The sequence below is a fragment of the Ahaetulla prasina genome, chromosome 2, assembly GCF_028640845.1.
Source record: "Ahaetulla prasina isolate Xishuangbanna chromosome 2, ASM2864084v1, whole genome shotgun sequence".
In the NCBI taxonomy this organism is placed as follows: Eukaryota; Metazoa; Chordata; class Lepidosauria; order Squamata; family Colubridae; genus Ahaetulla; species Ahaetulla prasina.
Window position 1 is genome coordinate 7,810,744 of NC_080540.1, and position 27,042 is coordinate 7,837,785.

The 27,042-nt window shown below is 42.9% G+C and overlaps 1 protein-coding gene across 6 annotated transcripts in view; it reads right to left on the reverse strand.

The window, feature by feature from the left end:
* Nucleotides 1-1,652: 1,652 nt before the first annotated feature.
* The window catches only part of LOC131193102 (zinc finger protein OZF-like), a 29,792-nt gene continuing 4,402 nt past the window's right edge, over nt 1,653-27,042 (reverse strand). The window contains exons 1-3 of one of the 6 annotated variants that reach the window (XM_058172924.1): nt 9,980-10,949; nt 6,569-6,692; nt 1,653-4,000 (exon numbers count right to left, since the gene is read on the reverse strand). In XM_058172924.1, the coding sequence (XP_058028907.1) occupies nt 2,202-3,728 (1,527 nt within the window). In that variant the 5' untranslated portion in view covers nt 3,729-4,000; nt 6,569-6,692; nt 9,980-10,949 and the 3' untranslated portion in view covers nt 1,653-2,201. Of the gene's footprint in view, nt 4,001-6,568; nt 6,693-9,979; nt 10,950-11,897; nt 20,529-22,107; nt 22,156-27,042 lie in introns of those variants that run through there. The other 5 variants (XM_058172926.1, XM_058172923.1, XR_009153845.1 and 2 more) reach the window with 5 other exon arrangements.

Sequence of the window (27,042 nt, forward strand, 5' to 3'; positions counted from 1 at the left end):
ACCAGCCTGGTTCTCCACGATGGAGGCACACATGTGATTAACATGGAAAAAATTGTAAGGTATACGGACATTTTGAATGATAAAAGGGAACTTAAATCTAAACAAGAACTGACTAATGAAGGGATTTAACATGGTGGCCACATGTGGAAATACAATTAAGATGTATTTATGTGGATGTAGATGTACATCTACTATGAAGATCTACATCTATTATGAAGATATAAGAATGTATGGTTTCTATAAAGAGCCAACAGAACTAGACCAGATATTACTAGGAACAGATGAAAAATCGATTTTAAAAATGTATAGCTACTTACTGGGTATTAAAATGGAAGAAGAGCAAGTGAAAGAAACAGTGATAAAAACTTTGGTTATTCAATAGAATTAGATAAATAGCAGACATTGTGGGATAGAAATTGTAACCTAACAATGTTGTTGGAAGAAATATTCATCTGGGTTCAGTTCAATGTGGGGAGAAAGACACTGGAAACAATTAAGTATGCCCCTAGGGAGGAACGCTATGGCAAAGCTGGACAGCATACTGAAAAGCTGAGACATCACCCTGCCAATAAAACTGCGTATACTCAAGACTATGGTTTTCCCAGTTGCAATGTATGGCTGTAAAAGTTGGACCATAAGGAAGGCTGAGTGCCAAAGAACTGAGGCCTTTGAACCAGGGGTGAAATGCCCCCAGCGCGGACCGGATCGCCCGATCTAGTAGCGATGGGGGTGGGTGGTTCGGACAACTGGTAGCAAAATTCCCTGCCTTTATTCCTTTATTTTTAAAAGCATTTTTCCTTCAGCCGAAAAAATGCTTTTAAAGTAAAAAAAAACTCCTCTGATGGTCACGCAGCTCAGCTGAGATCGTCAGAACCCTTTAAAACTTTTTTTTCCTCTGGCGATCCCAGCTGAGTTGCCTAATCATCAATTCAAATACTTTGGCCACCTAATGAGAAGGAAGGACTCACTGGAGAAGAGCCTAATGCTGGGAAAGATTGAGGGCAAAAGAAGAAGGGGACGACAGAGAATGAGGTGGCTGGATGGAGTCACTGAAGCAATAGGCGTGAGCTTAAATGGACTCCTTTAAGTCCATTAAGAGGATGGTAGAGGACAGGAAGGCCTGGAGGAACGTTCTCAATGGGGTCACGATGGGTCGGACACGACTTCCCAACTAACAATAACAACAGCACGCTGTTCAGATAGACATGGAACTTTTTATGTTTTTAAAAGAAAAATGTACCACTCAAACATATATTCAAAAAACAACAATCACCAATCCAAAACTTTTCCCTCCATCTGGACCAGGGGTGTCAAAGTCAAGGCCCACGGGCTGAATCCGGCGTGCAAGATGGTTACATCTGGCCCTTGGATCTGCCCTGAAAACATTAAAGGACCGGCCTGTGATGCCTTGGTTCGGCCCAGGTTGACCAGGTGCGATTTGCCTTCAGGCCGAACCTCGCCCAGCCTTAGATCTGTGGCGCCACCTCGGCCCAGCCCCCTGGGTGTCAGCACAGCAGGCAGCGAGCATGCAGGGCCTGGCGTTCCTAGAGACTGAGCACTGCCCTTCACCCAGGACACCAGCCTTCTCACGCTCCGAGCCAGGGGGCTGGACCAAGGCGCCGACACAGATCTAAGGCTGGTGATCTGCATGTCATGCATGGGCGGTAGGATATTGCACAGGGTCTGTGGGGGACGTGGAAGGCAAACGACGGTGTCCTGCGGCTTCTGGCATTGCAGGGTGGGGGAGGAAGCAGAATTTCCCTTTTGGCATCAGGCATGGAGGTAACGGAGGGGAGGGTGGACAAAAAGAGAAGCTCCCCAGGGTTTTCTTTTTTTAAATGGGCAGAGGCTTCCCATTTGGATCCCCTTCCCCTGTTGTTGCCTCTGCGCCTGACGGATCTCTGCATGACTCTCAGCTCAACTCTCCTACCTGTACACGTGTGTGTGTGTGTGTGTGTGTGTGTGTGCGTGCGCGCACGCATGACCACATAAGGTCTCCCCCCTTGGAGCCCAGTGCTGTGACATTGTAGAAGGGAAAGATCAGGAGAGTCTGGGGGCTGAAAAAAAGAAACAAGCGTTATAAAAAACCAGTTTTCGTTACTTTGCATTTTGCAGCCTGCCATCACAGAAGTTTGTTTGAGTGTGTGTGTGTGTGTGTGTGGAAGGGGGGGGCAGGGGGAGGTATCTCTAACTTGCATCACTCACTTACAGCCTGTAAGCTGATTGTAGCCTGAAAGATAACAAAAGCTGTTTTTTTGCAATGCTTGCAATGGTTTCTCCCCTGTGTGAGTCTTCTGGTGGTTCACCAGGCTAGAACGGTAACCAAAACATTTCCCACAATCTGGACACTTGTATGGTTTCCCTCTTGTGTGTGTCCTTTGGTGGGTCACCAGGCTGAACTTCTGACTGAAACTTTTCCCACACTCAAGACATCCAAAGGGTTTCTCTCCTGTGTGAGTCCTCTGGTGTATCAACAGGAAGGAATTGTGACTGAAACATTTCCCACACTCAGGGCATTTAAAGGGTTTCTCTCGTGTATGAATCCTCTGGTGTCTCACCAGGTGGGAATTCCGACTGAAACTTTTCCCACAATCAGGACATTTAAAGGGTTTCTCTCCTGTGTGAATCGTCTGGTGACTCACCAGGTGGGAACCCACACTAAAACTTTTCCCACACTCAGGACATTTAAAGGGTTTCTCTCCTGTGTGAATCATCTGGTGTATCGCCAGGTGGGAATTCTGACTGAAACTTTTCCCACAATCAGGACATTCAAAGGGTTTCTCTCCTGTGTGAGTCCTCTGGTGTCGCACCAGGGTGGAATTTTCACTAAAACGTTTCCCACAATCTGGACACTGAAAAGGTTTTTCTCCTGTGTGAATCCTCTGGTGTATCATCAGGCTGGAACTGCGACTGAAACTTTTCCCACAATCAGGACATTCAAAGGGTTTCTCTCCTGTGTGAGTCCTCTGGTGTCGCACCAGGGTGGAATTTTCACTAAAAAGTTTCCCACAATCTGGATACTGAAAAGGTTTCTCTCCTGTGTGAGTCCTCTGGTGTGTCACCAGGTTGGAATTGCGACTGAAACTTTTCCCACAATCAGGACATTCAAAGGGTTTCTCTCCTGTGTGAATCCTCTGGTGGGTCACCAGGTTGGAATTGCGATTGAAACTTTTCCCACACTCAGGACATTTAAAGGGTTTCTCTCCTGTGTGAATCCTCTGGTGTATCACCAGGCTCGAATTGCGACTGAAACTTTTCCCACAATCAGGACATTCAAAGGGTTTCTCTCCTGTGTGAGTCCTCTGGTGTCGCACCAAGGTGGAATTTTCACTAAAAAGTTTCCCACAATCTGGATACTGAAAAGGTTTCTCTCCTGTGTGAGTCCTCTGGTGTGTCACCAGGTTGGAATTGCGACTGAAACTTTTCCCACAATCAGGACATTCAAAGGGTTTCTCTCCTGTGTGAATCCTCTGGTGGGTCACCAGGTTGGAATTCTGACTGAAACTTTTCCCACACTCAGGACATTCAAAGGGTTTCTCTCCTGTGTGAATCCTCTGGTGTATCACCAGGCTGGAATAGCGACTGAAACTTTTCCCACACTCAGGACATTCAAAGGGTTTGTCTCCTCTGTTTGTCTCCCACAATCTGGACATTTGTATGGTTTCTTCCTGGTGTGAGTCTGCTGATGTATCACAAATTTGCAATTCTTGCGAAACCATTTCCCACATTGGGGGCAGTTGTAGGGCATCTGTCCTATGTGGATCCTTCTATGAATCACAAGGGAGCTATTCTGACCAAAGCTTTTGCCACATTCAGAGTAGTTATATGGCTTTTCTCCAGTGTGGATCCTGTTATGGTTTGAACTCTGTGTTTTCCCACAATAGCTACGAATTGTGTGGCTTTCAGAAGGAAATGGAAACTATTGTTATTTCTGCTTCAATTTGGTTCATTTTTCAGGTTTCTCAGTTGTCCAGTGTGCTTAAATTGGCATCATCTTTGTCTGTAAGATTAAAATGAAAGTGTAAGTTTTATTTTTAATGTTTACATTTCTAAGACTCAGGCGGTCACTATGTTAGCAATAGTCTTCATCCTATTTGTATATTTATATACAAAGTCAACTTATTGCCCCGAACAATCTGGGTCCTCATTTTACCTACCTTATAAAGGATGGAAGGCTGAGTCAACCTTTATTGTTTATAAAATGGTTGCAAAAGATGTGAAAAAAGAGTAGTAAGGTAATCCTTACGTTACGACAGGCCATTCAATGAACGTTTGAAGTTACAACATACACACCCCAATACAAATCCGTTTCAAAGTTGACTTTTTGCAGCCCCCCACCCCTCAACCCGGAGTCCTTCACACTTATGCCTTCACCCTTCAGAGATGCTTCAGCACACATACACACCTATTTTCATCCCATCTTGCCCGGTCATTCCATGCCAATCCTTTCCTCCCCAGCCAGGGTAAACAACTCTGATAACTTTTTAGTGCCAGCAGTATAAAACTAGAGCCAGCGGAGCTAAGAAGAAATCATAGCAGTTTATGCTGGCTGGGGCGAAAGAATTGCCATGGAAACAACAGAGGTTGGATTTCTTCTTCTTGATTGTGCCACATGGCCCACCGAGGGAATGACCTTCTCTACTCTGACTTCCTGAGCTCATCAAAATGTAAGTGAGCGAATGGTGATGGGGTGGAGTATGGAGGAGACCCATAGGGCTTTGGGGAAACCAAGGGGCAGGAAGCAGAGCAAGGGGTATCCTAGACTCAAAGAGAAGGGTTAAGGGGGACGTGATAACTCCTCTTCCAGGACCCTTGAGGATCTGTCACAGGGTTGACTTATTCTCTAGGGCACCAGAGAGCAGGACAAGAAGTAATGGGTGGAAGCTTGTCAAAGAGAGATCCACCCTAGAAGGAAGGAGGAATTTTCTGATGGTGAGAAGAATTAATCAATGGAATATCTTGCCTCTGGGGAGTTGTGGATCACTGAAGATTTTCAAAAATAGATTGGACAACCATTTGACAGATCTATACGGTCTCCTGCCCTGGGCACGGAGTTAGACTAGAAGAGCTTCAAGGCCTCTTCCAGCCCTATGATTCTATATTCTTAGCAATTTAAAGATGTGGAAACTTCAACTGCCAGAATTCCACAGTCAGCATGATTTACACTGATCAAGCATTTTTTGATTTCCTCTTTTGCAAAGCTTATATTTCCCAGGTCCTTCTCAGTCTCCAACTTTTCTTTTTTCCCATACCCTTACTCGGATTCGAACTTGGGCTGCTTGCATATTAGGCAGTTGTATTAACCTCTGAGCCACAAGCCCTCCTCCCTTTATCAGTTTGAGCCAGGGGTTTGTCGTGAATGTCTTAATATATATATATATTTATATATATTTTTATCACTGCAGGTAACAGTAAGCTATAATTAAACCATCTTAAGACTATAATACCTAAATTGAAACAAACTAGCCTTTGTTAAACTGTCAAAAATATTTGTTACAGCTAAGCTATCAAGCGGAGAAACCTCCCTAGAAAATAGGCAAGTATAGTGAAATAGGAGTGGAGTTTTGAGAAGCCATCTTTCGGCTAGCATCAGGTTTTCCTTTGTAATCAGTAAACCAGCTGTTTCATTCTTTCCCCCAAAATTGAAATGTTGGGATAGACCTTCTGTGCACATGGGAGGTTCTCAATACAGGTAATCCTTGATTTACAATCACAATTGAGCCCAAAGTTTCCACTGTTAAGCACGAAAATTGTTAAGTGAGTTTTACCCCATTTTCCAACCTTTCTTGCCACGGTTGTTAAGTGAGTCACTGCAGCTGTTAATAGCACAGTTGTTAAGTCAATCTGTCCTTCCCATTAACTTTGCTTGTCAGAAGCTTGCAAAAGGTGATCACGTGACCCCGGGACTCTGCAACTGTCATAAATACGAGCCAGTGGCCAAGGATCTGAATTTTGATCGGGTGATCACTGAGATGCTGCAACAGCTGTAAGTGCGAAAAACGGTCAAGTTACAACTGCACTGAAAAAAGTGACTTATGACCGTTTTTCACACAACTGTGGCAGCATCCCCACGGTCATGTGATCAAAACTCAGTTGCTTGGCAACGGCTTCATATTTATGATGGTTGCAGTGTCCCGGGGTCATGCGATCCCCTTTTGTGACCTTCTGACAAGCAAAGTCAACGGGAAAGCCAAATTCACTTAACCACATTACTAACTTAATCACTGCAACAATTCACTTAACAACTGTGGCAAGGAGGATCATAAAATGGGGGGGGGGAACTCACTTTACAAATGTTTCACTTGGCAACATAAACTTGGGCTCAAGGCCTGCCCCACCCTTGCTTCTGTTGTTCCCTCCTCTCCTGCCTACAAAACCTAGGGTTCAATCAAGCCTGATTGCCGTCAGCTGGGTCTGCAGGCGTGGCCTGGGTGGGGGGAGAAGTCAGGGGAAGGAGGCCTCGTTATCTCTTTCACTTGGCCTGCTTCTGGCTCGTGGAGCTGAGCCAGGGAAGCTGGTGCTCCTGAGCTAAGTCCTGACGGCCCTTCCCCCTCATTGCCCAAGTCACTTTCTGGCAGCAGGCCCGGCTCCAAGTCACTTTCTGGCAGCAGGGCCGGTTCAGTGGGCGCAGACACAACACTGCCTTCAGAAGTTGTGGGAGTTTCATCACTGGAAGCTTTCAAGAAAAGAACCTGGATTGAATTTGAGATAAAGAGAATTTGTATGAGATGTTTTACAGATGGGATTTACCTCCGGTGAGGTTGCCAAAGATATTAATAATAATAATAATAATAACAGAGTTGGAAGGGACCTTGGAGGCCTTCTAGTCCAACCCCCTGCCCAGGCAGGAAACCCTACACCATCTCAGACAGATGGTTATCCAACGTTTTCTTAAAAATTTCCAGTGTTGGAACATTCACAACTTCTGCAGGCAAGTCGTTCCACTGATTAATTGTTCTAACTGTCAGGAAATTTCTCCTTCGTTTTAAGTTGCTTCTTTCCTTGATCAGTTTCCACCCATTGCTTCTTGTTCTACTCTCAGGTGGTTTGGAGAACAGCCCGACTCCTTCTTCTTTGTGGCAGCCCCTGAGATATTGGAACACTGCTATCATGTCTCCCCTAGTCCTTCTTTTTATTAAACTAGACATACCCAGTTCCTGAAACCGTTCTTCATATGTTCTAGCCTCCAGTCCCCTAATCATCATGTTTAAAGATAAATCAGCTAAAGGTTGGAAGTATCACTAACTAGCTGGATCTTACTATCATATGTGGTGGACATGTGAAGAAGCAAAGAGGTATTAAAAAAAAATTAAGACATGGTTGGAAGACATGATATAACAACATATTGAGTTGAAACCAGAAATAGTTCTGTTAGGACTTTTATTGGAAATCTATAATAAAGAGAATGTATATTTAATTATTCATGTATTAACTGCAGCTAGAATTGTATTTGCACAACATTGGAGAAGTGGAGACATTGCCATTGAAGAGAAGGTGATAAGGAAAATATTAGAATGCACAGAAATGAATAGATTAACGTTATCTATTAAAGAGAAAGAGCAAACTGAATATTATATGATATGGGAAGTATTTTATCAATGGTTGGAGAATAAAAATGGAGTTTGGAAATGAAGGAGACCAAAAATAAGTAGAAAACGTATTAAGAAAGAGTTATAAATAAGATGAAAATTGTTAGTAAATGTATGAAGAGAATAATGATATTTGCTGTTAACAGGATATTATTATTGAAAGATGCTAAGAAGAAAATGGGGAATTTTACAATATTTTATTTATTTTATTTTATTTATTTTATTTTGTCACAACAATATATGTAGGTATCATACAAAAAGATTATATAGTATATAAACACATATATGAGTAAATATAAGGCGGTATAAGCATATATATATATATATATATAGGAAGAAGAAAAGAAAAACAATAGGACAGGAACGGTAGGCACGTTTGTGCGCTTATGCACGCCCCTTATGGTCCTCTTAGGAATGGGGTGAGGTCAATAGTAGAAAGTTTTTGGTTAAAGCTTTTAGGATTATGGGAAGAGACCACAGAGTCAGGTAAAGTATTCCAAGCACTGATGATTCTGTTACAGAAGTCATATTTTCTGCAATCTAGATTAAAGCGGTTAACATTAAGTTTAAATCTGTTGGTTGCTCTTGTATTATTGCAATTAAAGCTGAAGTAGTCTTTAACAGGAAGGACATTACAATAGATGATTCTGTGAGTTAAACTTAGGTCTTGTCGAAGGCGACGAAGTTTTCTAAGCCTAGGATTTCAAGTCTGGTGGGATAAGGTATTTTATTGTTTTCAGAGGAATGGAGAACTCTTCTTGTAAAATATTTCTTGACACGTTCAATTGTATTTTTTTTTTGTTTACATTTTTTTTTGTTTACATTTATACCCCGCCCTTCTCCGAAGACTCAGGGCGGCTTACAATGTATAAGGCAATAGTCTCATTCTATTTGTATATGTCAACTTATTGCCCCCCCAACAATCTGGGTCCTCATTTTACCTACCTTATAAAGGATGGAAGGCTGAGTCAACCTCGGGCCGGGCTTGAACCTGCAGTAATTGCAGGCTACTGTGTTCTAATAACAGGCTTCAGAAGCCTGAGCTATTACGGCCCTATTGATGTCAGAGATGTGGTGAGGGTTCCAAACAGGCGAGCTATATTCTAGAATTGGTCTAGCAAATGTTTTATATGCTTTGTTTAGTAGTGTGGTGTTTTTGGAAAAGAAGCTACGCAAGATTAGGTTTACAACTCTTAGAGCTTTTTTTGCTACGTAGTTGCAGTGGGCTTTGGCACTTAGATCATTTGACATGAAAACTCCAAGGTCTTTAACGGGGTGGGGGTCGTCTGTAAGGTAATGTCCATCTAGTATGTACTTAGTGTTTGGGTTCTTTTTTCCTATATGTAAGACTGAGCATTTGCATTTGAGATTTGGCGCTGCCAATTTTTAGACCAAGTGGTTAGATGATCAAGGTCGTTTTGAATGATAGATGTATTGTCTGTGGTGTTAGTTTGACATCGTCAGCAAAGAGAACACAATTACTTGAGATATGGTCACAAAGATCATTTAAATGTGTAATGTATTTAACATATTATAAAATGTTAATGTGAAAGATGTGATAAATGAATGATGTAGCACAGAGATGTACGTACCCAAAACACACTGCATAAGGAAAGAAGGAATGTTTTATATTTATTTTGTTTTTTAAAAAATAATATATATATATAAAAAAGAAGTTGCAGGAGCGTTATCATTGGAAGCTTTCAAGAAGAGACTGGACTGCCATCCCTCAGAAACGATATAGGGTCTCCTGTTTGAGCAGGGGGTTGGACTAACTGTAACAGAGTTGGAAGGGACCTTGGAGGTCATCTAGTCCAACCCACCGCTCACGCAGACGACCTATACTAGGGATTCGAACCGCCGACCCTTCTGATCGACACCTAGTCAGGCTAAATGACTAGATGACCTCCAAGGTCCCTGCCAACTCTTGTTATTCTGCAAAATCCGAGGCTTTGACGGACAGGACAAAAGAGGCGTCGCCGTGACCTCCCGCCAGCCCCGCCCCTTTCGAACCTCCGCGGGATCCTTCTCAAGATTCAGGGAAGGAAGAGACGCCGCTTGCAACTCAACGGCCCCGATGCGCTTTTTGTCTCCCCCACTCGTGACGCCTCCACGCCGCCCTTTTTATGCCTTTCCCCGCACCTGCATTGCGGAGCTGTGTGCTATGCTTGAACATGGAGGTTCAATTTTCTATAGGAATAGTGAGCTCTGCAAGGACCAACTGTTGTATATTCTCCTTTACCAGGAGAGTTGAATAAGTGCAGGTTTTTTAAAAAAATAAATTATTTACTTAAGGATAATTTCCCTTTAACCTCCCCCCCCCACTCCCCCTTCCTGGATTTCTTATTCTCTGATCTTTTCTTTTTCTGAACGTTTCAAATGTAACTTACCCTTTCCGAACTGTTGAGATTCGCCCAGCAAAATTAAAGAACGACAACACCAAATGAAAAGTTTTATCCAAAGGAGCTACAGGAAAAGGAATTCAGGAAGAGGAAGAGGGGGGGAGAGTCTACATTTCTGGATCTACTCTAGCTGCTGAACTTTGTGCTTTTAACCCGTTCAGCTTTGGGGGACGTTTCACTCTAACATGGTTGTAAAATGATCTCCCAACCAATCCGGCTTCCTGATGCAGAATTCAGCAGCCAGAACAGCATTTTACAGCACAGAAAGTGTATTTGCAATAACGATTCCATTTTGGAATAAATTCTCCTAGGGATTAACTTTAGTTAGCCTTTGTTATAACTGTATCCAAAAAAAGGTTCAGAACTGGTCCTTAAGTGGTTTTGAGGAAGTGTGTTTAAACTGGATCCAGGTACAAAGGATTTTTCCAGCAGTGTGCATGACAATAAATACGGGTAGACCTCCACTTACAACAGTTCATTTAGTGTAGTGGTGGGTTTCAAATTTTTTTCCTACCTGTTCTGTGGGTGTGGCTTGGTGCGCGTGGCTGGGGAAGGATACTGTAAAATCTCCATTCCCACCCCACTCCAGGGGAAGGATACTATAAAATCGGTATTTCAGCTGGGACTCGGGTGGCAGAAAATAGATGGGGGGGGCGTTCAGAATTTTTACTACAGAATTTTTTCCTCCGAACTACTCAAAATTTCTGCTCCCGGTTCTCTAGAACTGGTCAGAACCTGCTGAAACCCACCTCTGATTTAGTGACCGTTGAAAGCTACAAGGGCACTGAAAAAAGTGACTTAGGACCATTTTTCAGAGATATGACCTTTGTAGCTTCTCCATGGTCATGAGATTAAAATTCAGATGCTTGGCAACTGTTTCATATTTATGACAGCCCCTCCCATTTGCCTCTCCTTTTAAACTCCAGCTCCAGGTGTATCTTATGAAGGGGATTGGGGCCCTCTCCTCCTCCGTCATAAGCCACGCAACCAGTGGTGGGATTCTGCCGGTTCTAGGCGGTTCGGCAGAACCATTTGTTAAATTGCCGGTTCACCCCGCCCCATGCCCCTCCCCTCCCCTCCATTACTTACCAGTGTCTGTCCGCGGCTCGTGGCGCTTGGATCCGGTGCACAGTGAGGCCACCAACCTATCTATGCAGCTCTGCCCTCCCGATCCGAGCCCCAGGCGGCTGCTGGCCGAAGCCTGCTTGAATCCAAGCGTCTTGCTGGCCAGCGAGGTGCTTCAATGGGCTGGCCAGCGAGACGCTTGGATGCAGGCAGGCTTCGGCTGCCCTCCCAATCCGAGCGCCACGCAGCTGCCGGCCGAAGCCTGCCTGCATCCAAGCGTCTCTGTAGCCAGCCCATTGAAGCACCTCGCTGGATAGTTTTATTCAGCCAACACTTGACTCCCTACAGCTATTTTTTCACCTTCTGCCCAAAATCCAGCTCCCTGCAAAAGATTGAATGTTTTAGCCTTGTTCTCACTGGCTCTGTCACTTAATACGATTGCTGTACTAATAAACTAGCATCTTAAAGTTGCAACAAAGGGGCTGCAAGACAGAAGGCAGACTTTGGATCCTGGTTTATTAATATAGCCCCTAGATACAGAAATGAAACCAGCCTCTGGGATATATATCCTAAATAAATGGACACCTTGTTGAGCTTTATCCAAAATATCACTGGGCATCGTATTAATAATATCCATCCATCCATCCATCCATCCATCCTTCCTTCCTTCTATTTTTCTAATATATTGAGCTGAATAAAATTGCTCATAGTGCCATCCTCTTTCTGTGTCAAAGTTGACACAGCTCATTCTCAAAACGCCTATAGTGCACTCCTAATTTTGAGTTCATTTGCTCAACTGTTTTAAGTATGCATCAAAAATATACTGCTCTTTTCCAGTTCCCATTCATACCATGGCTAAATGAAAAGAAAAAAACCTTGAAGACAATCTTTTCCCCCAAAACAAAGAATAGAATTACCATATTGCCAGCAAATGTAAGATGGGACATGCAACCTCTCACCCTCCAATTTTAAAGAGAATTTTTTTTAGGAGCAGCATAGATTTCTTTTGGTTATAATGCAGCCATAACTCTGAGATACGTTTTTATACCCAAAAGCTAATGGCTAATTTACCAATTACTGCAAAGACAACAAAGCACAAATCAATATGATAACTCTATCCCAATTGTGGAAGAACTGAGATGACTCTCTGGGCAAGTGTAATTGACAATTACTGTGATGCATTTTAAATAAAAAATCGTACATAACTGCTTGATTGGGAAAACAGTGTCATTTTATGAGACCCCACAACAGGATTTATATACAGGAAATTCTCAGACAAGAAATGTTAGAATACCAGGGCAGGGCCAGCCTACCCTACCCCATTTGGAGAAAGAGTGATGGAGAGAAAGAGGGGGGCAGAAAAGGATGAGGGAGAGAAAGAGAGATGAAGGATAGAAGGGGGAGAAAGATGAAGGAGAGAAAGGGGGGGGGAAAGATGGAGAGAAAGAGAAGAATAGAATAGAATAGAATTTTTATTGGCCAAGTGTGATTGGACACACAAGGAATTTGTCTTGGTGCATATGCTCTCAGTGTACATAAAAGAAAAGATACGTTCATCAAGGTACAACATTTACAACACAATTGATGGTTAATATATCAATATAAATCATAAGGATTGCCAGCAACAAGGTTACAGTCATAGAGTCATAAGTGGAAAGAGATTGGTGATGGGAACGATGAGAAGATTAATAGTAGTGCAGATTTAGTAAATATTTTGACAGTGTTGAGGGAATTATTTGTTTAGCAGGGTGATGGCCTTTGGGAAAAAACTGTTCTTGTATCTAGTTGTTCTGTTGTGCAGTGCTCTATAGCGTCGTTTTGAGGGTAGGAGTTGAAACAGTTTATGTCCTGGATGTGAGGGATCTGTAAATATTTTCACAGCCCTCTTCTTGATTCGTGCAGTATACAGGTCCTCAATGGAAGGCAGAAGGAGGGAGAAGGAGAGTTTAAGGAGAGAAAGATTGAGAGAAAGAGGGGGGAGAAAGATGAAGGAGAGAAAGGGGGCGAGAAAGATGGAGAGAAAGAGGGAGGGAGAATGGATTTGTTCTGGTAATTGGTTTAACAAGCATGGCACTGAAAAAGTGACTTATGACCGTTTTTCACACTTACGAACATTGCAGCAAACTGTCATTAGGGCAAAGAAGCTATGTTACATGACCACCTGCCCACGCCCACCCGGTCACATGAAGCACCGCAGTTGTGACATGAGTGACATGGCTATTAAAAATACTGCAACAGGCATAAATGATGACTGGTCATAAGTGTGAGGACTGGTCAAAAGTGTGAGAACCTGTCAGAAATCACTTTTTTCAGTCCTCTGAGAGGGCTGAAAAAAGTGATTTCTGATAGGTTCTGACACCTTTGAACAGACATAGCATTTATGACTATCTTCACATTTATGCCTGTTCTAGCATTCTTAACCGTGTCATTCCTTTCACAACTTCTTCTCTTCACTACGGTTACAAGATAGGGTGCAAAATGTAAAATGTGAGGACAGTCATAAGTGCGAGGACTGGTCAAAATTGCAAGGACAGGTCAAAAATAACTTTTTCAGCCCTCTGAGTAGTCCCTTACACATAAGGACTACCCAGAGGGCTGAAAAAAGTGGTTTCTGACCGGTTCTCGCACTTTTGACCAGTCCTCACACTTATGACCGGTCATCATTTATGCCTGTTTGCAGCATTTTGTGCATAGGGACTACTCAGAGGGCTGAAAAAGTTATTTTTGACCTGTCCTCACACTTTTGACCGGTCCTCACACCTACGACTGTCCTCACATTTTACATTTTGCCCCCTATCTTGTAACCGTGGTGAAGAGAAGCAGTTGTGAAATGAGTGACATGGTTGCTAAAAATGCTGCAATGGGCATTAATGTGAGGATGGTCATAAGTGCAAGGACTGGTCAAAAGTGCGAGGACTGGTCAGAAATTACTTTTTTTAGCCCTCTGAGTAATTTCTATGCCCATAGCCATGGTCACCCAGTCACATGACCAGCTAGCCACACCCCAAAATAAGCCACGCCCACAGAACCGGTTGTTTAACAATTGAATCCCACCACTGCACGCAACCCACGTTGCTCTCTCCTCCTCTCCGTTCTTCCCTGCGTGCCCTAGGATGAGGAGGGGGTGGGCTTTGGTCTTCATCAGAACCCGTCTCCCTTGTTCTAACTCTCCCCTGCTCTGCCCAGCCTCCCTTTGCCCTTCCCCAGTTTGCTCCACAGCCAAGGGAGCCATTCTCTCTCTCTCTGTCAGCTGTTCCTCCTCCATCTCAGAGTCAGACTGACAGGGGCAATACATGCAGTTTCTCCCTCTCCCACATGACAATGACTCAGAAGCAGCCGCCAATTTGGCCGTGAGGCAGTCGTGGCAAAATGGCAGCCGCTTGCACAAGTCCACCACATGGCCCAGGGATGAATAACGGGCACACTGAAAATAACGTCTGCTTCTATGACACAGTCATGCAGCCCACAGATGTGCGTCCTACCCTCCTTCTCCAAGGGAAGGTTCAGACATCTTGAAAAGATAGAGAGGAGGCGGCTGTGATGCCTGGTGGGTCAGACTTAGACCAGAGGACTACACAGACCCTGTTTTAGGAAGGAGAGGCCTAAGAGATGGGTTATGGGTGGCCTTTGGAAGGAAAGCCTGGGCCTGCGCCAGGCCTCTAAGACTTTCCCCTAAACCTGAGGTAGCCAGTGTTCCGCTTAACAACTTGCACATTTCTTTAACAGCTGCATCGAAAGAGAACGAGGGTGGTTCAGGGGAAATTAAGCAAAGCAGTCTCACTTAACAGCCGTTGCAAGGTGCAACCGTAATTGGTAGGCCCGGTGACAGTTATATCTCGAGGACTAATTGTACATTGGCTGGAAAATTGTGAGGTTCAACATCTGGAGTTCACCAAGATAGAAGGCTGAAACTCCACATGTGGGAAATCCATAATCAATATACAAAAAATACCACCTTGTTAGAAATGCACTACTATTAGTATGGGGGGAAATTAAAGAAAGACCTTATATGAAAATACCAGCCTGGTTCTCCACGATGGAGGCATCCAAATGTGATTAATATGGAAAAACTGTAACATATACAAATACTTTGAATGATAAAGGGGAACTTAAATCTAAATAAGGACTAATCAAGGGATTTAGCATGGTGGCCACATGTGGAAATACAATTAAGATATGAGGAAGATATAAGAATGTATGGTTTCTATAAAGAACCAACAGAGCTAGACCAGACATTACTAGGAACAGATGAAAAATTGATTTTAAAAATGTATAGCTACTTACTGGGTATTAAAATGGAAGAAGAGCAAGTGAAAGAAACAATGATAAAAACTTTGGTTATTCAATACAATTAGATAAATGGCAGACACTGTGGGATAGAAATTGTAAACTAACAATGTTGTTGGAAGAAATATTCATCTGGGTTCAGTTCAATGTGGGGAGAAAGACACTGGAAACAATTAAGTATGCCCCTAGGGAGGAACGCTATGGCAAAGCTGGACAGCATACTAAAAAGCTGAGACATCACCCTGCCAACAAAACTGCGTATGGTCAAGACTATGGTTTTCCCAGTTGCAATGTATGGCTGTGAAAGTTGGGCTATAAGGAAGGCTGAGTGCCAAAGAACTGAGACCTTTGAACCAGGGGTGAAATGCTCCCAGTGTGGAACGGATCGCCCGATCTGGTAGCGATGGTGGCGGGTGGTTCGGAGCCCCGGTAGCAAAAATCCCTGCCTTTATTCCTTTATTTTTAAAAGCATTTTTTCTTCGGCCGAAAAAATGCTTTTAAAGTAAAAAAAAACCTCCTCTGATGATCACGCGGCTCAGCGGGGATCGTCAGAACCCTTTAAAAGCTTTTTTTTCCTCTGGCGATCCCAGCTGAGTTGCCTAATCATCAACTCAAATACTTTGGCCACCTAATGAGAAGGAAGGACTCACTGGAGAAGAGCCTAATGCTGGGAAAGATTGAGGGCAAAAGAAGAATGGGACGACAGAGAATGAGGTGGCTGGATGGAGTCACTGAAGCAGTAGGCGTGAGCTTAAATGGACTCCTTTAAGTCCATTAAGAGGATGGTAGAGGACAGGAAGGCCTGGAGGAACGTTCTCAATGGGGTCACGATGGGTTGGACACGACTTCGCAACTAACAATAACAACAACACGCTGCTCAGATAGACATGGAACTTTTTATGTTTTTAAAAGAAAAATGTACCACTCAAACATATATTCAAAAAAAACAACAATCACCAACCCAAAACTTTTCCCTCCATCTGGACCAGGGTGTCAAAGTCAAGGCCCGCGGGCTGAATCCGGCCTGCAAGATGGTTTCATCTGGCCCTTGGGTCTGCCCTGGAAACATTAAAGGACCGGCCTGTGATGCCTTGGCTTGGCCCAGGTTGACCAGGTGCGATTTGCCTTCAGGCCGAACCTCACCCAGCCTTAGACCTGTGGCGCCACCTCGGCCCAGCCCCCTGGGTGTGAGCACAGCAGGCAGCGAGCGCGCAGGGCCTGGCGTTCCTAGGGACTGAGCACTGCCCTTCACCCAGGACACCAGCCTTCTCACGCTCCGAGCCAGGGGGCTGGACCAAGGCGCCGACACAGATCTAAGGCTGGTCACGGTACGGCCAGCATGTCATGCATGGGCGGTAGGATATTGCACAGGGTCTGTGGGGGACGTGGAAGGCAAACGACGGTGGCCTGCAGCTTCTGGCATTGCAGGGTGGGGGAGGAAACAGAATTTCCCTTTTAGCATCAGGCATGGAGGCAACGGAGGGGAGGGTGGACAAAAAGAGAAGCTCCCCAGGGTTTTCTTTTTTTAAATGGGCAGAGGCTTCCCATTTGGATCCCCTTCCCCTGTTGTTGCCTCTGCGCCTGACGGATTGCTGCATGACTCTCAGCTCACCTCTCCTGCCTGTACACAGGTGTGTGTGTGTGTGTGTGTGTGTGTGGAAGGGGGGGCGCAGGGGGAGGTGTTCTCACTCACTTGCACTCACTCACTTGTAGCCTGCAAGCTGATTGTAGGCTGAAAGATAACAAAAGCTGTTTTTTTTGCAATGCTTGTTTCTTTTTCTCGACCCCCAGCCTGTCACGATCTTCTTTTTCTCTCCAATATCACAGCGCTGGCTGGGCTGCAAGGGGAACACACACACAAAACCATACACATGCACCAGTCTGGGAGATGTGAGCTAAAAACCATGGTGAAGCGATGGTGGAGGCGTCAAAATGAGAAGCCTTTGTTGGGAGCCTCTGGCAGCTTAAAAAAAGGAAAGGAAAGGAAAGGAAAAAGAAGAAAAGAAAGGAAAGAAAGAAAGGAAAGGAAAGGAAAGGAAAGGAAGGTTTATAATGAGGGAGTCAGATTCGGAGGGAAGTCCTAACTTAGCACTTGGCAAACAGCTGCCCTTCTGCCCTTTCACTATCCCCTTGTCCCCTCCTCCTGACCTCTCCTGATGGTCTCCCATCCGATTGCTGAGGATGCTTTAGTTACAAAGCTGGGGCTCCTCACATGGAATGGGCCACCCTCTGACACACACTTTGCTCTCCAGCATACCCCATGAGCAACGTGCCCAAGGAGAGCGAGCACAGCAGCAGCCTTAAAGAGGTAAGTGCAGTCGGGCTGCCCCTCGGGAAGCGGGCCTGGGCTGTGAGGTCGCAATGCAATGGCAGCTTGAGGGCCAGGCTCAGTGCTTACACTCCCTGGGGTCTGGGCAGCTTATGCTGGTGTCCGGGGGTCCTTTGCATGGCCGGAGAGGGATGGTAAGAACAAGGTTTTTGGCTCTTACCATGGTCTTGCCTTTCTCAGCTGGAGACAATGGAACCTCCCAGACCTGCCTGGGCCACCACAACACAAGAGATGTCGAGCTGGCCATGTGATGTCCCCCCACCCACAAGGTCAACCACAATCCTGATGTGGCCCTCAATCAAATAGTTTGACCCCGCAGGTCTGGACTCTCATGTGGTTTCTCTCCTGTGTGAGTCCTCTGGTGGTTCACCAGGCTAGAACGGTAACCGAAACATTTCCCACAATCTGGACACTTGTATGGTTTGTCTCTTGTGTGTGTTCTCTGGTGGGTCACCAAGCTGGAATTCTGACTGAAACTTTTCCCACACTCAAGACATTCAAACGGTTTCTCTCCTGTGTGAATCCTCTGGTGTATCAACAGGTAGGAATTCTGACTGAAATATTTCCCACAGTCAGGACATTCAAAGGGTTTCTCTCCTGTGTGAGTCCTCTGGTGGGTCACCAGGTTGGAATTCTGACTGAAACTTTTCCCACACTCAGGACATTCAAAGGATTTCTCTCCTGTATGTGTCCTCTGGTGGGTCACCAGGTTGTAATTCTGACTGAAACGTTTCCCACAATCAGGACATTCAAAGGGTTTCTCTCCTGTGTGAATCCTCTGGTGGGTCACCAGGTTGGAATTCTGACTGAAACTTTTCCCACAATCAGGACATTCAAAGGGTTTCTTTCCTGTGTGAGTCCTCTGGTGGGTCACCAGACTGTAGTTCTGACTGAAACTTTTCCCACAATCTGGACACTCATATGGTTTCTCTCCTGTGTGAGTCCTCTGGTGTTTCAGCAGGGTATAACGATAACCAAAACATTTCCCACAATCTGGACACTTGTATGGTTTCCCTCTTGTGTGTGTCCTCTGGTGTATCAGCAGGCTGTAATTGTGATTGAAGTTTTTCCCACAATCAGGACATTGAAAAGGTTTTTCTCCTTTGTGAGTCCTCTTGTGTATCTCTAGGTGGGAATTCCGACTAAAACTTTTCCCACAATCAGGACATTCAAAGGGTTTCTCTCCTGTGTGAATCCTCTGGTGCATCGCCAGGCTGGAACTGTGACTAAAATTTTTCCCACACTCAGGACATTGAAAGGGTTTCTCCCCTGTGTGAATCCTCTGGTGGGCCACCAGGCTGGAATTCTGACTGAAACTTTTCCCACAATCAGGACATTGAAAGGGTTTCTCTCCTGTGTGTGTCCTCTGGTGGGTCACCAGGCTGGAATTCTGACTGAAACTTTTCCCACAATCAGGACATTCAAAGGGTTTCTTTCCTGTGTGAGTCCTCTGGTGTAGCACCAGGTAGGAATTTTGACTAAAACGTTTCCCACAATCTGGACATTCATAGGGTTTCTCTCCTGTGTGAGTCCGCTGGTGTATCACCAGGTTAGAATGGTAACTGAAATGTTTCCCACAATCAGAACATTCAAATGGTTTTTCACCTGGGTGAGTCCTCTTGTGTATCTCTAGGTGGGAATTCTGACTGAAACTTTTCCCACAATCAGGACATTCAAAAGGTTTTTCTGCGTGAGTCCTCTGGTGTATCATCAAGGAGGATTTCCGACTGAAACTTTTCACACAATCTGGACAATTGTACGGTTTCTCCCCTGTGTGAATCCTCTGGTGGTTCACCAGGTTAAAATGGTAACGGAAATGTTTCCCACAATCTGGACACTCGAACGCTTTCTTTCCTGTATGAGTCCTCTGGTGGTTCACCAGGTGGGAATTCTGACTGAAACTTTTCCCACAATCTGGACATTCAAAGGGTTTCTCTCCTGTGTGAGTCCTCCGGTGTTTTGCCAGGGTGGAATTCTGAGTGAAACATTTCCCACAATCTGGACACTGAAAAGGTTTTTCTCCTGTGTGAGTCCTCTGGTGTAGCACCAGGTAGGAATTTTGACTAAAACGTTTCCCACAATCTGGACACTGAAAAGGTTTTTCTCCTGTGTGAATCCTCTGGTGTATCAGCAGGCAGGAATTGTGACTGAAATGTTTACCACAATCAGAACATTCAAAGGGTTTCTCTCCTGTGTGAGTCCTCTGGTGTGTCACCAGGTTGGAATTGTGACTGAAACTTTTCCCACAATCAGGACATTCAAAGGGTTTCTCTCCTGTGTGAGTCCTCTGGTGTGTCACCAGGCAGGAATTTTGACTGAAATGTTTCCCACAATCAGAACATTCAAAGGGTTTCTCTCCTGTGTGAATCCTCTGGTGGTTGACCAAGCTGGAATTGTGACTGAAACTTTTCCCACAATATGGACATTCAAAAGGTTTCTCTCTTGTGTGAGTCCTCTGGTGTAGCACCAGGTTAGAATGGCAACTGAAATGTTTCTCACAATCTGGACACTTGTATGGTTTCTTCCTGGTGTGAGTCTGCTGATGTATCACAAATTTGCAATTCTTGCGAAAGCATTTACCACATTGGGGGCAGTTGTAGGGCATCTGTCCTATGTGGATCCTTCTATGAATCACAAGGGAGCTATTCTGACCAAAGCTTTTGCCACATTCAGAGTATTTATATGGCTTTTCTCCAGTGTGGATCCTCTTCTGGTTTGAACTCTGTGTTTTCCCACTATTTTTGGGAACTATTTTTATTTGGGAACTATTTTTATTTCTGCTTCAATTTGCTTTGCTTTTCAGGTTTGCTTGTTATTCTCAGTTGTCCAGTGTGCGTAAATCGGCATCATCTTTGTCTGTAAGATTCAAATGAAAGTGTAAGTTTTATTGTTTATAAAACGGATGCAAAAGATGTGGAAAAAAAAGTAGTATAGGTAATCCTTGAGATACGACAGGCCGTTCAACGAATGTTTGAAGTTACAACATACACACCCCAATACAAATCCGTTTCAAAGTTGACTTTTTGCAGCCCCCCAACCCCCCAACCCGGAGTCCTTCACCCTTACGACAAACTGCAGAGATGCTTCAGCACACACACACACCTATTTCCCTCCCATGTTGCCCGGTCATTCCATGCCAATCCTTTCCTCCCCAGCCAGGGTAAACCACTCTGATATCTTTTTAGTGCCAGCAGTATAAAACTAGAGCCAGCGGAGCTAAGAAGAAATCATAGTAGTTTATGCTGGCTGGGGCGAAAGGTTTGCCATGGAAACAAGAGATTGGATTTCTTCTTCTTGATTGTGCCACATGGCCCACCGAGGGAATGGCCTTCTCTACTCTGACTTCCTGAGCTCATCAAAATGTAAGTGAGCGAATGGTGATGGGGTGGAGTATGGAGGAGACCCATAGGGCTTTGGGGAAACCAAGGGGCAGGAAGCAGAGCAAGGGGTATCCTAGACTCAAAGAGAAGGGTTAAGGGGGACGTGATAACTCCTCTTCCAGGACCCTTGAGGATCTGTCACAGGGTTGACTTATTCTCTAGGGCACCAGAGAGCAGGACAAGAAGTAATGGGTGGAAGCTTGTCAAAGAGAGATCCACCCTAGAAGGAAGGAGGAATTTTCTGATGGTGAGAAGAATTAATCAATGGAATATCTTGCCTCTGGGGAGTTGTGGGTCACTGAAGATTTTCAAAAATAGATTGGACAACTATTTGACAGATCTATAAGGTCTCCTGCCCTGGGCATGGAGTTAGAGTAGAAGACCTTCAAGGTCTCTTCCAGCCCTATGATTCTATATTCTTAGCAATTTAAAGATGTGGAAACTTCAACTGCCAGAATTCCACAGTCAGCATAATTTACACTGATCAAGCATTTTTTGATTTCCTCTTTTGCAAAGCTTATATTTCCCAGGTCCTTCTCAGTCTCCAACTTTTCTTTTTTTCCCATACACTTACTTGGATTGGGCTGCCTGCATATTAGGCAGTTGTATTAACCTCTGAGCCACAAGTTTTCCTCCCTTTATCAGCTTGAGCCAGGGGTTTGTCGTGAATGTCTTTTATATACATATACATATACATATTTTTATCACTGCAGGCAACAGTAAGCTATAATTAAACCATCTTAAGACTATTATACCTAAATTAAAACAAACTAGCCTTTGTTAAGCTATCAAAAATATTTGTTACAGCTAAGCTATCAAGCGGAGAAACCTCCCTAGAAAATAGGCAAATATAGTGAAATAGGAGTGGAGTTTTAAGAAGCCATCTTTCGGCTAGCATCAGGTTTTCCTTTGTAATCAGTAAACAAGCAGTTTCATTCTTTCCCCCAAAATTGAAATGTTGGGATAGACCTTCTGTGCACATGGGAGGTTCTCAATACAGGTAATCCTTGATTTACATCCATAATTGAGCAAGACAGTTGTTAAGTGAGTTTTACCTCATTTTCCAACCTTTCTTGCCACGGTTGTTAAGTGAGTCACTGCAGCTGTTAAAGATAATAGCACAGTTGTTAAGTCAATCTGTCCTTCCCATTAACTTTGCTTGTCAGAAGTTTGCAAAAGGTGATCACGTGACCCCGGGACTCTGCAACTGTCACAAATACGAGCCAATGACCAAGGATCTGAATTTTGATCAGGTGACCACTGAGATGCTGCAACAGCTGTAAGTGTGAAAAATGGTCAAGTTACAACTGCACTGAAAAAAGTGACTTATGACCAGGGGTGAAATCTAAAAATTTTCCCTACTGGTTTTGTGGGCGTGGCTTAATTGGTGGGCATGGCTTGGTGGTCAGATGACTGGGTGGGCGCGGCCGATAACAATAAATAATAAAACTAATAAACAAAGTATACAAAACAATAAGTGGTACCAAAAACCATCTTTCACACTTTACACACACACAACACTACACAACTGACACACACACAATGCAAAAGCAGCTGCACTTCACACAAAATGGCCCTTGCAACAAGCAGGAACCTCACACAGCCACAAAAAGCTCAAAAACCAACTTTCATACTTTACACACACATAACACAACACAACTGACACACACACACACAAAATGCCACATACAGCTTTGTGAGATTTTGTGTGTTTGTGTAGTTAGAGTGAAACACTACAGAAACACACCAAATATCAGAAAGCTGCACAAATATTTTATTTTATTATTTTATTTTATTTATATTTTTTAGATCAGGGGTCTCCAACCTTAGTAACTTTAGGGTTTGTGGACTTCAATTCCCAGAGTTCCTCAGCCACCAAAGCCAGCCAGCAATAGTTGCTCGCTGAAGAATTAGATTAGTTAGCAACTGATTCTATCTGGTGGTGAAAGTGAAACTGCTGCTTTCGGGATGGGAAAGCCATGTGTTAGATCAGTAATCAGATAAGTGCCTTAGAATCTCTTCTTTACTTGTAGAAAACATGTTTTTTAAGATTCTGCTGATGAGGAACTCAGGTGAGATCGCCAGAGGAGCCTTTAATTTTTTTTTTTTTAAGTTTAAAGGCTCTGCTGATCTCAGCTGAGGGGCGGGATCCTCAAAGGCTTTTTTCACTTTTAAAGGCATGTTTTCGGCTGAAGAAAAACTGCTTTTAAAAGTAAAAAAAAAACTTCTGCTGATGGTGCAGCTCAGCAGAGGCAGGGGGGCGGAGCCAGGAATTTTTGCCACCATCGCTACCGGATTGAGCGAGCTGGTCCGAACTGGAAGCATTTCACCCCTGCTTATGACCGTTTTTCACACAACCGTTGCAGCATCCCCATGGTCATGTGATCAAAATTCAGATGCTTGGCAACGGGTTCATATTTATGATGGTTGCAGTGTCTCGGGGCCAAAAGTGGAGAGATTCCCATTGAAGAGAAGGTGATAAGGAAAATATTAGAATGTGTAGAAATGAATAGATTAACGTTACCTATTAAAGAGAAAGAGCAAACTGAATATTATATGATATGGGAAGTATTTTATCAATGGTTGGAGAATAAAAATGGAGTTTGGAAATGAAGGAGACCAAAAATAAGTAAAAAGTACGTTAAGAAAGAGTTACAAGTAAGATGAAAAGTGTTAGTATATGTATGAAGAGAATAATGATATTTGCTGTTAAGAGGCTATTATTATTGAAAGATGCTAAGAAGAAAATGGGGAATTTTACAATATTTAAATATGTAATGTACTTAACATATTATAAAATGTTAATGTGAAAGATGTGATGAATGATGTAGCACAGAGATATGACACACTGCATAAGGAAAGAAGGAATGTTTTATATTTGTTTTGTTTTTTAAAATAAAAATAAATAAATAAAACAAGAAGTTGTGGGAGCTTTATCATTGGAAGTTTTCAAGAAGAGACTGGACTGCCATTCCTCAGAAATGATATAGAGACTTCCGGGTGGCTCCATTCGTGATGGCGATGGTCTTTTAGACCGCCAGCCTTTGGATTGCATGGAATTGCTAAGACAGCGCCAATCAGCTGTCTAGCGATTCGGAAAAACTTCCCCTCGGGAGAACAGGGGAAGATGAGTTAAGGGGTAGAGGTAGAGCACTCCAAGAATCCCTGGGACGATTCCAGGGGTTTGGAGGGGAGGGCTCCCTCCGGAAACCCCGAAGAACTCCGGATCCAAGGCTTTTCTGCTTGTTAGCAGAACTAATCACCACGTCCACTCCTGGGACCAATATTGGATTACAAATTGATTGCTTACCAGGAGGAGCAGAATCAGGAGGACGAGCTGTGGCAAGTAACAATCCTTAGCTTACCAGATACTTTGTTTTTCATTAAAGTCAAGAACGGAAATGCAGCAATTGAAATAACAGGCTGAAAATGAAAGTGGGAAAACTTCTATTGTCTAAAGTGCTGTGTCACCAGAGACTGTCGGAGGGCTTTTAAAAATAAAAAAAGAAAGAAAAAAGGAGAGACTTTATGATAGTTGTTGAAGACTGAAGAATTTTTAATAACTTTTATTGACTTTGATTAAAATATAAATTTAGAGATGGCAACTAAACAAATAAAAGCAAGCTCTGCTAAGGGTGCTGGGGTATCCCCAGCTCATGCAGCTGAAACAAAAACATTAAGCTTAGAGACATTACAAGACAACCTGAAGAATTTTGTGAAAGAGTCTCTAGGTTTACAAGCCTCCCTTATTGAGGAGAAATTTAAAGAGATGGTAGGGGAAATTTCTGAAATTAAAGAGGAGATTTCAGAAATTAAGGAAGGAAATAAGGAAAATATTTTTTTTATTATTATTTATTATTATTATTTATTTGATTTTTATACCGCCCTTCTCCCGAAGGACTCAGGGCGGTGTAATAAGAGAAGGAATTAATATAGCAGTTCAAAGTCTGGTATCAAATATGATACAGTTAGAAGAAAGTGTGGAGGAAGTTAAGCAAGCTAATTTCAAGTTGGAAAATAAAATGGAGGTTCAAAATAAGGTAGAGAAGGCAGACGACAAAATTGTTTTGGTACAATATAGGGCAATGGCATTTGCTTTAAGAATAAGAGGACTGAAAGAAAATAAACAAGAAAACTTAAAAGAAATATTTTCAGAGGCCTTTGCAGAGATTTTGGGGGAACAACCAGCAGATTTGGCACTTCAAATTGATAAAATTTACCATGTTAATTCATGGATTGCTAGACAAAAACAGCTGCCACGAGATGTGGTTATTAACTTTACTACTAGGAGAGTCAGAAATCAAGTTTTACAGGCATCTTATAAAGGGAAAATACAAGTAGCTGGCCAAGAAATTTTAATATTGAAGGAAATTCCTCCTAAAATGTTGAGAAGTAGAAAGGAGTTTGCCTTTCTGGTAAATGAACTTAGAAAACGACAGCTCGAATACAGATGGGACATTCCAGCTGGGATAATAGTTTTTCAAGCAGGGAAAGTACACCGACTTAATACAGTTTCGAAAACAAGAGACTATTATGTTAATGTGTTAAAAGCTGGAAGCCCACCATCACCAGAAAGACGAAGTAGAAGGGATTCTGATGAGAGAAAGAAGGGGAAAGAGATGGCACGTGATGACTCTGTGGTTATAGTCATGGAGGAAGATTTGTTGCAAGTTTCAGGAAGTCCAAAAGAACAAAGGCAGACCAGAGCTGCCACTAAGCGTATGCAAGAAGAAGCAAAGATTCAACAAACTCCAAGGGCAGCTCAAGATCTGGAAGGATTGGCAGCTGATGCTCCAAAAGCTTCCATTTGCCAAAAATGGCAATTAGATTTTTATCTTGGAATGTTAATGGTTTAAACTCACCATGTAAGAGATGGAAGATATTTTATTATTTGAAACAATTTAAAAATGATGTAATTTGTCTACAGGAAACACATATTAGAACGTCAGATCAAAAATATCTGATAAACTCAAGACTTGGTACACATTTTGTTGCAGCGACTCCAGAGAAAAAAAAATGGTATAGTTGTGTATTTAAAGAAGGGCTTAATAGCAAAGTTAATTGAGGCCGATACTCAAGGAAGATATATTGCAATTGAACTTTTAAGGGAAGAGGAAAACATAGTTATAATTGGAGTTTATGCACCCAATCAACAACAAGAATTTTTTTAAAATTTTTTTACATAATAGAATAATACATTGGGAATATAAATTGCATATATTAATGGGAGACTGGAATGGAGTTTTGAATACTTGAAAAGATAAAAGAGGCGTATCTCAAAATATTTCAAGTCGTGCGAAATTACCTAAAGTCTTTTTTGATATGATGGATGACTTAGAATTAATAGACTTTTGGCGAGAACGGAATAATGAAGAAAAAGACTTTACTTTTTTTCCAGACAGACATCAATCCTTTTCAAGGATTTATTTTATATTAATTATCAATGATTTGCTTTTTAGGGTGAAGAAGACTAAGAGATGTCCAAGGATTTTGACTGATCATAGTCCTCTGTGGATAGAATTTGATCAGGGAAAAGGTGTTAGGAGATCGTGGAGGTTGAATGAAAATTTGTTTAGATATGAAGAAAATGTAAAAGAATGTAAAAAACAAATGAAAGAATTTTTTGTTATGAATATGCACAAGGGTACTTCTGTGGAGATGGTTTGGGATGCAAACAAGGCCTATATGAGATGAGTTTTAATATATATGAATAACAAATATAGATGTAAATTACAGAAAAAGAGAATGGAATTAGAGGAGGAAATTAAAAAGAGAGAACAGTTACTTATAAAAAGTTCTGGAGATAAGAAAATAAAAGAGTCAATAAATATATTACGAGGGCAATTTAATATGATGGTGGCAGATCAGGTGGCAACTAATTTACAATATGCTAAACATAATACATTTAATAATGCCAGTAAATCTGGTAGGTGGCTAGCTTATATATTAAGAAAAAAACAGAAATTACGTAGTATTGGTAAGGTAGAATA